The 12,654-nt window shown below is 43.1% G+C and overlaps 1 protein-coding gene across 2 annotated transcripts in view; it reads left to right on the top strand.

Annotated features, from left to right (window-relative positions):
* The window catches only part of LOC106562870 (netrin-G2), a 166,397-nt gene that overhangs the window by 120,332 nt on the left and 33,411 nt on the right, over window positions 1-12,654 (top strand). Inside the window, exons 7-8 of one of the 2 annotated variants that reach the window (XM_082958047.1) lie at window positions 4,631-4,762; window positions 4,875-5,000. The exons of the other annotated variant lie outside the window; for it this stretch is intronic. Coding sequence (XP_082814173.1) covers window positions 4,631-4,762; window positions 4,875-5,000 — 258 coding nt within the window. The remainder of the gene's footprint in view (window positions 1-4,630; window positions 4,763-4,874; window positions 5,001-12,654) is intronic. 2 annotated transcript variants of the gene reach the window in all.

Genomic DNA, 12,654 nt, shown 5'->3' with positions numbered 1-12,654 from the left:
GCAGTGGAAATGCGTTCACTGAAGTGATAAATCACGCTTCGCTATCTGGTAGTCCGATGGAAAAATCTGGGTTTGTCAGATGCCAGGAGAACACTACCTGCCCGAATGCATAGTGCCAACAGTAAAGTTTGTAGGAAGAAGAATTATGGTCTGTGGCTGTTTTTCATGGTTCGGGCGAGGCCCCTTTGTTCCAGTGATGGGAAATCTTAACGCTACAGCATACAATGACATTCTAGATGATTCTATGCTTCCAAAGTTGTGGCTACAGTTTGGGAAGGTCCTTTCCTGTTTCAGCATGACAATGCCCCCATGCACAAAGCAAGGTCCATACAGAAATGGTTTGTTGAGATCGGTGTGGAAGAACGTGACTTGCTTGCTTGACCTCAACCCAATCGAACACCTTTGGGATGAATTGGATCACAGACTGCGAGCCAGGCCTAATTGCCCAACATCAGTGCCTGACCTCACTAATGATGTTGTGACTGAATGGAAGCAAGTTCCCACAGTAATGTTCCAACATCTAGTGGAAAGCCTTCCCAGAAGAGTGGAGGCTGTTTTAGTAGCAAAGGGGGGACCAACTCCATATTATTTCCCATGATTTTGGAATGAGATGTTCGACGAGCAGATGTCCACATACATTTGGTCATGTACTGTATATGAATATTGTTTGACAGTCAACATATATATGTAATGTACCCAGACCTCACCCTGTTAAATTTAATCAAAAATTGTCCAAGATGAACTAGCTACCTAGCTATCTTAATAAACAGTGCTGACAGTTCTATTTGGGCTAGCTAGCTAATTTATATAGGCAAAGAAATATATATACATACATACATACATACACACACACACACACACACACACACACACACACACACACACACACACACACACACACACACACACACACACACCGTTGAAGTCAGAAGTTTACATACAGCTTGGCCAAATACATTTAAACTCAGTTTTTCACAATTGCTGACATTTAATCCAAGTAAAAATTGCCTGTTTTAGGTCAGTTAGGATCACCACTTTATTTTAAGAATGTGAAATGTCAGAATAATAGTAGAGAGAATGATTTATTTCAGCTTTTATTTCTTTCATCACATTCCCAGTGGGTCAGAAGTTTACATACACTCAATTAGTATTTGCTAGCATTGCCTTTAAATTGTTTAACTTGGGTCTGTGGATATAGATACTTTTGTACCCGTTTCCTCCAGCATCTTCACAAGGTCCTTTGCTGTTGTTCTGGGATTGATTTGCACTTTTCGCACCAAAGTACATTCATTTCTAGGAGACAGAACGCGTCTCCTTCCTGAGCGGTATGACGGCTGCATGGTCCCATGGTGTTTATAGTTGAGTACTATTGTTTTTAGAGATGAACATGGTACCTTCAGGCATTTGGAAATTGCTCCCAAGGATGAACCAGACTTGTGGAGATCTACAATTTTTTTCTGAGGTCTTGGCTGATTTCTTTTGATTTTCCCATGATGTCAAGCAAAGAGGCATTGAGTTTGAAGGCAGGCCTTGAAATACATCCACAGGTACACATCCAATTGACTCAAATGATGTCAATTAGCCTATCAGAAACGTCAAAAGCCATGACATCATTTCTGGAATTTCCCAAGCTGTTAAAAGGCACAGTCAATTTAGTGTATGTAAACTTCTGACCCACTGGAATTGTGATACGGTGAATTATAAGTGAAATAATCTGTCTGTAAACAATTGTTGGAAAAATGACTTGAGTCATGCACAAAGTAGATTTCCTATCTGACTTGCCAAAACTATAGTTTGTTAACAAGAAATTTGTAGAGTGGTTGAAAAACGAGTTTTAATGACTCCAACCTAAATGTATGTAAACTTCCGACTTCAACTGTATGTATGTATATATATATATATACACTGCTCAAAAAAATAAAGGGAACACTTAAACAACACAATGTAACTCCAAGTCAATCACACTTCTGTGAAATCAAACTGTCCACTTAGGAAGCAACACTGATTGACAATAAATTTCACATGCTGTTGTGCAAATGGAATAGACAACAGGTGGAAATTATAGGCAATTAGCAATAAAGGAGTGGTTCTGCAGGTGGGGACCACAGACCACTTCTCAGTTCCTATGCTTCCTGGCTGATGTTTTGGTCACTTTTGAATGCTGGCGGTGCTTTCACTCTAGTGGTAGCATGAGACGGAGTCTACAACCCACACAAGTGGCTCAGGTAGTGCAGCTCATCCAGGATGGCACATCAATGCGAGCTGTGGCAAGAAGGTTTGCTGTGTCTGTCAGCGTAGTGTCCAGAGCATGGAGGCGCTACCAGGAGACAGGCCAGTACATCAGGAGATGTGGAGGAGGCCGTAAGAGGGCAACAACCCAGCAGCAGGACCGCTACCTCCGCCTTTGTGCAAGGAGGAGCAGGAGAAGCACTGCCAGAGCCCTGCAAAATGACCTCCAGCAGGCCACAAATGTACATGTGTCTGCTCAAACGGTCAGAAACAGACTCCATGAGGGTGGTATGAGGGCCCGACGTCCACAGGTGGGGGTTGTGCTTACAGCCCAACAACGTGCAGGACGTTTGGCATTTGCCAGAGAACACCAAGATTGGCAAATTCGCCACTGACGCCCTGTGCTCTTCACAGATGAAAGCAGGTTCACACTGAGCACATGACAGACGTGACAGAGTCTGGAGACGCCGTGGAGAACGTTCTGCTGCCTGCAACATCCTCCAGCATGACCGGTTTGGCGATGGGTCAGTCATGGTGTGGGGTGGCATTTCTTTGGGGGGACGCACAGCCCTCCATTTGCTCGCCAGAAGTAGCCTGACTGCCATTAGGTACCGAGATGAGATCCTCAGACCCCTTGTGAGACCATATGCTGGTGCGGTTGGCCCTGGGTTCCTCCTAATGCAAGACAATGCTAGACCTCATGTGGCTGGAGTGTGTCAGCAGTTCCTGCAAGAGGAAGGCATTGATGCTATGGACTGGCCCGCCCGTTCCCCAGACCTGAATCCAATTGAGCACATCTGGGACATCATGTCTCGCTCCATCCACCAACACCACGTTGCACCACAGACTGTCCAGGAGTTGGCGGATGCTTTAGTCCAGGTCTTGGAGCAGATCCCTCAGGAGACCATCCGTCACCTCATCAGGAGCATGCCCAGGCGTTGTAGGGAGGTCATACAGGCACGTGGAGGCCACACACACTACTGAGCCTCATTTTGACTTGTTTTAAGGACATTACATCAAAGTTGGATCAGCCTGTAGTGTGGTTTTCCACTTTAATTTTGAGTGTGACTCCAAATTCAGACCTCCATGGGTTGATAAATTGGATTTCCATTGATTATTTTTGTGTGATTTTGTTGTCAGCACATTCAACTATGTAAAGAAAAAAGTATTTAATAAGATTATTTCTTTCATTCAGATCTAGGATGTGTTGTTTAAGTGTTCCCTTTATTTTTTTGAGCAGTATATATATATATATAGATGCTGTTATTATAGCCAAACAGTTGGATAAACAAATCATTTGTGAAACCATGATGTGATGTATGACAGGATTGGATGCATTTTCAATGTTTTTATAGTTGCTTTGTGGATCAGAAAATAATCTTACTGCAACACTGTATTTGGCAGCGATTACAGCCTCGAGTCTCCTTCTTCTCTGCAGATCCTCTTAAGCTCTGTCTGGTTGGATGGGGAGCGTCGCTGCACTGCTATTTTCAGGTCTCTCCAGAGATGTTCGATCGGGTTCAAGTCTGGTCTCTGGCTGGTCCACTCAAGGACATTCAGAGACTTGTTCCGAAGCCACTCCTGCATTGTCTTGGCTGGGTGCTTAGGGTTGTTGTCCTGTTGGATGGTGAACCTTTGCCCCAGTCTGAGGTCTTGAGCTCTCTGGAACAGTTTTTTTTCATCTAAGATCTCTCTGTACTTTGCTCTGTTCATCTTTCCCTCGATCCTGACTAGTCTCTCAGTCCCTGACACTGAAAAACATCCCCACAGCATGATGCTGACATCACCATGCTTCACCGTAGGGATGGTGCCATGTTTTCTACAGACGTGATGCTGGCATTCAGTCCAAAGAGTTTAATATTGGTATCATCAGACCAGAGAATCTTGTTTCTCATGGTCGGAGTCCTTTAGGTGCCTTTTGGCAAACTCCAAGCGGGCTGTCATGTGTCTTTTACTGAGGATTGGCTTCCATCTGGGCACTGCCATAAAGGCCTGATTGGTGGAGTGCTGCAAAGATGGTTGTCCTTCATAAATACCTTATTTACATAAGTAGCGTCTTTCTCCCACGATTGCTTAGTTTGGCCAGGCGGCCAGCTCTAGGAATATCCTAGAGCTGGCCTTTGTAGAATAAGGCTGCAACTTAAAAAAACGTGGAAAAAGTCAAGGGTTCTGAATATTTTCCGAATGCACTGTATGTCATCAATTTTGGGCACCAGTCGTGTCTGTATAGCCTCTCCACGCAAGAGTGAAAACATGACGCTGTTTTCCCACATGCGGATTCCATCTTTAAAGGAGAATGTTCCCTATTTACAACTTGTTTCCCACATTTCTATTTTAGAGGCTAGATACCCCTTAGAGCTCTTTGAAAATAACAATCTTTTTGCACATACTTCTTTTGGAGGTTGCAATGTTTTTTGTACAGATGCTAATAGTGAAGTGGCAGAAGATGCAGGAGAGACTGAGATTCCCTCTGAAAAAGAGGGTGAGGAAGAGGAGATGAAGGAGAAAGAGAGGGGGGAAGAGACTGAAGAAGGTATAGTTGGTGTAGGTCTATTATGTGGTACTGTAGTTCTGTAGTACTATGCGTTTTGTAGAGAGACATGCATATTCGGACTGTAAAGGACAAAATCTTTCAATGTTCACAGTCACCTCCAAACCTGCTGAAGCAGAGGACAATGCAAAGAGTGATACTCCCTCTAAGATAGGACTAAAGAAGGAGGGAGTGGAGGAGAAAGAGGGAATGGAGAAGAAAGAGGAAAAGACTGAAGAAGGTATAGGCCTATTGTGCACTGTGTGTACTGGTAGGTTAATGTGTAGTAGAAGTAAAGTACTTGTAGCTGTGTCATTGTTCATAGACAGACTAATACACTGACTAAGGTAACTACAGAATAGTGCTGATAAATTAGGTCTATCAAGAGTCTGTTTTATTGTCATGGTTCATATTAGATTGCTAATTGAGCTGTAACTATGGTGAAATACAGCCAAATTATGTGCAGTGGAAAATCCTCATGGACCCACCCTTATGGTAAAACTCTAGTGTTGTTTTCTGTGTGTAAAAAAATAAGAAAAATTTGAAAAATATGCACATCCAACTTATCAGGTACAGGACAGAAGAATGTATCAAAGACAAAAGTAATGTCCGCAACTCTGCTATGCTCCCATGGTGACTTAATCAGATGCACAAAAACAAACAGATGCCACTTTTTATTATTTATTACTTTCGTTTATTTGGTAAATATGTTCTTAACTCTTCTTGAACTGCACTGTTGATTAAGGGCTTCTAAGTAAGCATTTCACGGTAAGGCCTACACTTTTTGTATTCGGCGCATATGACAAATAAAGTTTGATTTGATTTGACAATGTTTCTATCTGAGTTGGATATTTATCAGGTCATACACCACTGTGAAACACACCTACTTAATTAACCTCTGGAATAGAGGCATGTAGGCTACACCCGGTCATTGAATGCATCTAGTCAAATTAATACGATACATTAACATCAAAATAAATATTACACAGTCGACATATAGATTTTGATTTGTTTATTCTTGTCAAGTAATATTGATGTGCAGTAGGTTAAAAACAGGTGAGACAAATGCATTAATAAGTTTGTATACAATATTATATAAGGAAAATGGGAAAAGGCATCCCCCTATCAGCAGAACACATTTTATAGAAAACGTTTTATATCTAGTTCCACATTTAGACCTCTTGGAGACAGAGTGTTGAACAAATTATCGTTGACTTCAGAAAACAGCAGAAGGAACACCCCCGTATCCACATCGACGGGGCAGCAGTGGAGAAGGTGGAAAGTTGTATATTACTCGCCGTACACATCACGGACAAACTGAAATGGTCCACCCACACAGACAGTGTGGTGAAGAAGGAAGCTGAAGAAATTTGGCTTGTCACCTAAAACCCTCACAAACTTTTACAGATGCACAATTGAGAACATCCTGTCGGGCCGCCTGGTACGGCAACTGCACCGCCCACAACAGCAGGGCTCTCCAGAGGGTAGTGGGATCTGCACAACACATCACCAGGGGCAAACTACCTGCCCTCCAGGACACCTACAGCATCCGTTGTCACAGGAAGGCCAAAAAGATCATCAAGGACAACAACCACCTGAGCCACTGTCTGTTCACCCCGCTATCATCCAGAAGGCGAGGTCAGTACAGGTGCATCAAAGCTGGGACCGAAAGACTGAAAAATAGCTTTTATCTCAAGGCCGTCAGACTGTTAAACAGCCATCACTAACACAGAGAGGCTGCTGTCTACATACAGACTTGAAGGAACAGTGGGTTAACTGCCTTCAAGGGCAGAACAACAGATTTTTACCTTGTCAGCTCAGGGATTTGCTCTTACAACCTTTCGGTTACTAGTCCAATGCTCTAACCACTAGGCTACCTGCCGCCCAGATGTTGTGGAATTGTTAGATAACTTGTTAGATATTACTGTACTGTCGGAACTTGAAGCACAAGCATTTCGGTACACTCGCAATAATATCTGCTAACCAATCCAATTTAATTTGATATATCCAAAAGGACTCTCGTCTCAGGAGGAAATTGAGACTATCCCCTCTACGTGGCATTTTCACATGTTTAATTTTTTTATGTTTTACTTTTGATATCATTATTTCTTAAGCAAATCCTGTGTTATGTGATTCTGGTTTTAAGTGCTCTGAATGTGTTTCCCACATACGCCAATCCGCATGGACAGTTGATCAAATAAATTACGTTTGTGGTGTTGCAGTGTGGCCTTTAATTTGTTTCTCTTTGTCAGTCTCTTTGCCAGTCTCTGAGTTGTAAAAAACCTGGCATTTGTGAGTAAAGTTGTCCCGAGTGCACAATCCACATAGGGTGTATTCTGAATAAGTGGGACACTTTGTGTGTTCTATGACCTTTTTCGACATCTATCCAACATATTAGCCCAACACATGATACATTTCTGAAATCCTCAAGATGTTGATATCGTTGATATCAAATGTTGATATCATATTTACAGGAGGCATGACCATATTTCAGTTTGCTTTTGGCACACTGTAATAGCAGGTGAGATAAACTGGGACACCATTATTCTAGTCCTAATTATACCACAATTACAATATAATTGACATTTGTGTGATTAGGAAACATCTGACGATTTCAGAAATGTATCATATGTTAGAAAGATGTCTGAAGAGGTTACAGAAGACGAACCCTGCTGGTCATCTATGAACGTTTGAACATCTTGGCCATGGACTGTTATAATCTCCACCCGGCACAGCCAGAAGAGGACTGGCCTGGTTCCTCTCTAGGTTTGTTCCTGGGTTCCGGCCTTTCTAGTGAGTTTTTCCTAGCCACTGTGCTTCTACATCTGCATTGCTTGCTGTTTAGGGTTTTAGGCTGGGTTTCTGTACAGCACTTTGTGACATCGGCTGATGTAAAAAGGGCTTTATAAATACATTTGATTGATTGATTGATTGATTGACCTGCAAAATGTGTCCCACTATTTCTGAATTCACTCAAATAACAGTACTAATAACATTACTGCAAGGATATAGTACTACAAGAACCAGAGAGCCCTGCATAACCTAAGTACAGGTGGTCCCTAATGTAAATTGGATCGCTTTCCTCCATTGGAAAAGCCTATAAGACTGTCCATCTTTAGCTACAATTATATGGCACGTTATTTAATTGTCAGCCATTGTTGCAATTTACCACAATCTGCCACAATCTACCACAAACGGTAGCGGCATAACTTCAAAAAGGAAGAACTACTGTACTCCATGCTGTCCTACTTTAGCTAAATATGGTTGGTAAAGTGGGCCAACAAAAAAATTACTGAATAACAAAATTTTATCATAATATTGGATACTTTTTTTGTATTGTGATACAGCTGTACATAGTATGCACATATACATCACAATTTGTCACTGTGCATTATTTATGACAGTTTTATAACCTTAAAAGGGTAGGAAGCATGAGTTTTTACTCACCAACGTAACAAGACAGTGTGGTCAAAGACTTATTTACTTAGTTGTCACGATCTGGTTACCTATAACTACAAACATAGTTATGTTTATTTATTTTTGACATATATATTAACTTATTTCCAGATATCTTTGGAACTACCCGCAATACACTATTTCTCAACGTTATATAATGGCGCCGGAGGGATGGCTGCTGTTTTACAGGCTCCTAATCAACTTTTTTTTGCATTGCTTGTAACTCATTTTGTACATAATGTTGCTGCTACTATCTCTTATGACCGAAAAGAGCTTCTGGACATCAGAACAGCGGTTACTCACCTCGAACTGGACAAAGATTTTTTCTCTAATGAGTCCGACGTGAAGGATATACTGCTTTGTCAAGACAAGGCCCAAATCCCCATCATCGGCGTGAAGAAAAGACGGAAGAAAAAGGGGAGGAGGGCGGGGTGCCTTGTAAGAATTTGCTGACGTGTAGGTAAACCACCTCTTGCCTCTGTATTATTGGCCAACGTGCAATCATTGGAAAACAAACTGGACGATCTACGATTAAGACTATCCTACCAACGGGACATTATAAACTGTAATATCTTATGTTTCACAGTGTCACGCCCTGATCTGTTTCACCTGTGCTTGTCTCCACCCCCTCCAGGTGTCACCCATCTTCCCTACTTATCCCCTGTGTTTTCTGTCTGTCTGTGCCAGTTCGTCTTCTTTGATCAAATCAACCAGCATTTTGTCTCAGCTCCTGCTTTCCCCCAGTCTCTCTTTCTCATCCTCCTGGTTTTGACCCTTGCCTGTCCTGACTCAGAGCCTGCTTGCCATCCTGTGCCTTGGCCCCACTACTCTGGATTATCAACCCCCTGCCTTGACCTGTTGTTTGCCTGCCCCTGTTGTTGCAATAAACATTGTTACATCAACACAGTCTGCACTTGGGTCTTACCTGAAATCTGATACACAGAGTCGTGGCTGAACAACGACACAATATAGAACTGGCCGGCTTCTCTGTTTTTCGTCAGGACAGAGCAGCTATGTCTGGTAAGACGAGGGGCGGGGGTGTGTGTCTATTTGTCAATAACTGCTGGTGCGCAATATCTAATATTAAAGAAGTTTCGAGGTATTGCTCGCCTAAGGTAGAATACCTCATGATAAGCTGTAGACCACACTATCTACCAAGAGAGCCTCTATTTCCCACCACAAACCGATGCCGGCACTAAGACCACACTCAACCAGCTGTATAAGGCCATAAGCAAACAAGAAAATGCTCATCCAGAAGCGGCGTTCCTAGTGGCTGGGGACTTTAATGCAGGCAAACTTAAATCTGTTTTACCTAATTTCTGCCAGAATGTGCAACCAGAGGAAAAAAAACTCTAGACCACCTTTACTCCACACAAAAAGCTCTCCCTCACCCTCCATTTGGCAAATCTGACCATAATTATATCCTCCTAATACCTGCTTACAAGCAAAAACTAAAGCAGGAAGTACCAGTCACTTGCTCAATACGGAAGTGGTCAGATGACGCGGATGCGACGCTACAGGACTGTTTTGCTTGCACAGACTGGAATATGTTCCGGCATTCATCCAATGGCATTGAGGAGTATACCACCTTAGTCACCAGCTTCATCAATAAGTGCATCGACGACATCTTCCCCACAAAGACCATACGTACATTTCCCAACCAGAAGCCCTGGATTACAGGCAACATCCACACCGAGCTAAAGGCTAGAGCTTCCGCTTTCAAGGAACGGGACACTAATCCGGACACATGTAAGAAATCCAGCTATGCCCTCAGACGAACCATTAAACAGGCAAAGCGTAAATACAGGACTAAGATTGAATCCTACTACACCGGCTCTGATGCTCGTCGGATGTGGCAGGGCTTGAAGAATATTACGGACTACAAAGGGAAACCCAGCCGCGAGCTACCCAGTGACGCAAGCCTATCAGACGAGCTAAATTCCTTTTATGATTGCTTCGAGGCAAGCAACACTGAAGCATGCATGAGAGCACCAGCTGTTCCAGAAGACTGTGTGATCAGGCTCTCCATAGCCAATGTGAGCAAGTGTTACGTGCCTCCTAAAGGAGGGAGGTGCAGGAATCAGGAGCAGGAGAGCAAGGAAGTCCCAGTGGCAAAATAGTTTATTGAGCAGTCCCAAACCAATATCAACATGGGACAGAAAACACACCCAAACGAGATCGCCACACACAAAGGGAAAAAAACGCTACACACGGAGGAGAAACCTCTACTCCTAAACTCATTCAAACGGCACAACTACCGTGAGAAAAGAAAACCCCATGGTGCAGACACGCACCCCTAACGACGTAACCACAGAAAACAATCACGCACAAAGACTAGCAGAAAGCAGAGGTAAATATACCCACCGAAATCAACTAATAAGACACAGGTGTAAACAATACAGACAGACACAAACGAAAAGGAAAAATGGATCGGTGGCAGCTAGTAGGCCGGCGACGATGACCACCGAGCACCGCCCGAACAGGGAGAGGAGCCACCTTCGGTGGAAGTCGTGACAGCAAGACCTTTAAACATGTCAACATTCACAAAGCAACGGGGCCAGACGGATTACCAGGACGTGTACTCAAAGCATGTGCGGACCAACTGGCAAGTGTCTTCACTGACATTTTCATCTTCTCCCTGACCGGGAGGAGGTCAGAGACCTGGCATTGTGTTACCAGGACAACAACCTCTCCCTCGATGTAAGCAAGACAAAGGAGCTGATTGTGGACTATAGGAAAAGGAGGGCCGAACAGGCCCCATTAACATCAACGGGGCTGAAGTGAAGCGGGTCGAGAATTTCAAGTTCACCAAAGATTTGGCATGGGTCCTCAGATCCTCAAAAAGTTCTACAGCTGCACCATCGAGAGCATCCTGACCAGTTGCATTACCGCCTGGTTTGGCAACTGCTCTGCATCTGACCAAAAGGCGCTACAGAACGTAGTGCGTACGTCCCAGTACATCACTGGGTTCAAGCTTCCTAACATCCAGGACCTATATACTAGGTGGTGTCAGAGCAAGGCCCCAAAAAGTGTCCAAGACTGCAGTCACCCAAGTCATAGACTGTTCTCTCTGCTACCGCACGGCAAGCGGTACCGGAGCGCCAAGTCTAGGACCAATAGCTTCTACCCCCAAACCATAAGACTGCTGAACAGTGAATCAAATGGCCACCCACACTATTTACATTACATTGACACCCCCCCCCCCCCCCCCCCCTTATTTTTAAACTTCTACTACTCGTTGTTTATTATCTATGCATAGTCACTTTACAAATGACCTCGACAAACCTGTACCCCCGCACATTGACTTGGTACCGTTACCCCCTGTATATAGCCTCGTTATTGTTATGTAATTTTCTTGTGTTACTTTTCGATTTTTGGGTGGGGGTTTCACTTTAGTTTATTTAGTAAATATTTTCTTAACTCTATTTCTTGATCTTCATTGTTGGTTAAGGGCTTATACATAAGCATTTCACGGTAAGGTATACAGCTGTTGTATTCGGCGCATGTGACAAATACATTTGATTTGATATGAGATACTGAGTTTGTATGTTAGCTCGGTAGCTAGCTCAAGCTGGCTAACGTTAGCCAAACTGCATGCTCTTTACAGACTTTATGGCTGTGTTGTTTAGTGGAAACTCGTTAGCACTGCAGGCTCTGGTGCCTTCTTGCCATGGGCTCAAAATGAAAGAGAAAATCATACCTGCTTACTCTAATTGCGTAGCGGTGGTACCTCGTCTGCCCTCCTTTTTGTTTTGTAAACTTTTCGGCATGTTCAATGTGAAGTCGGCTACGGGAGTTTTGTAACTTTTCCCACCTTGGCTTAGTGCTAGCACGCTCGCTGACTGACAACTGGAATCTATTTATTTTGGATTTTTCTCACTATAGCGATAGGATTTTCCCTAAATCTTACCATTGGATGGTCCCCAGCCATCAATTTGCAAGTCTCTGCTCTTTTGATCTGCAGTTATGTTGATCTGCAGTTATGTCTCCAGTAGTTGGGCTCTAGCATGCCGACCATAGCCATGCTGCACTGGCTAGGCTAATAGCTAACATTAGCTTGCTGGCTAATATAACTACGTATAGCTATCATTCTTTGATATTTGGTTAGATGGCGTTATGTATTTCCAAATCTTTGGTTTACTTTAATGTCATAAGCTAGGTGTTGATAGCAACTGACTGATTCATTCAGTGCTAAAGTAACATTAGCAGGCTGGCAGGGCTAATGTTAGTAGGCTAGTTGGCTAGAAACCTTGCATGTTGATTTCTAACAATAAATACATAAAGTATTTGTTAGTAAGTTGACTGAAACCAGTAGTGATGAGTGCAAACAATTTGGTTTAATTTGAAGTTATATATTTGAAGTTATTTCTGTTGGTGTTTACATTATAGGGAATAGGCTGGCTTGCAGGGTCCTCCACATTACATCATACCCCGGAAAA

The sequence above is a fragment of the Salmo salar genome, chromosome 11 (genome assembly GCF_965601325.2).
Source record: "Salmo salar chromosome 11, fSalSal1, whole genome shotgun sequence".
Classification (NCBI taxonomy): domain Eukaryota; kingdom Metazoa; phylum Chordata; class Actinopteri; order Salmoniformes; family Salmonidae; genus Salmo; species Salmo salar.
Note: the sequence above shows the minus strand (reverse complement) of the source record. Positions and strands in the feature narration are given on the sequence as shown.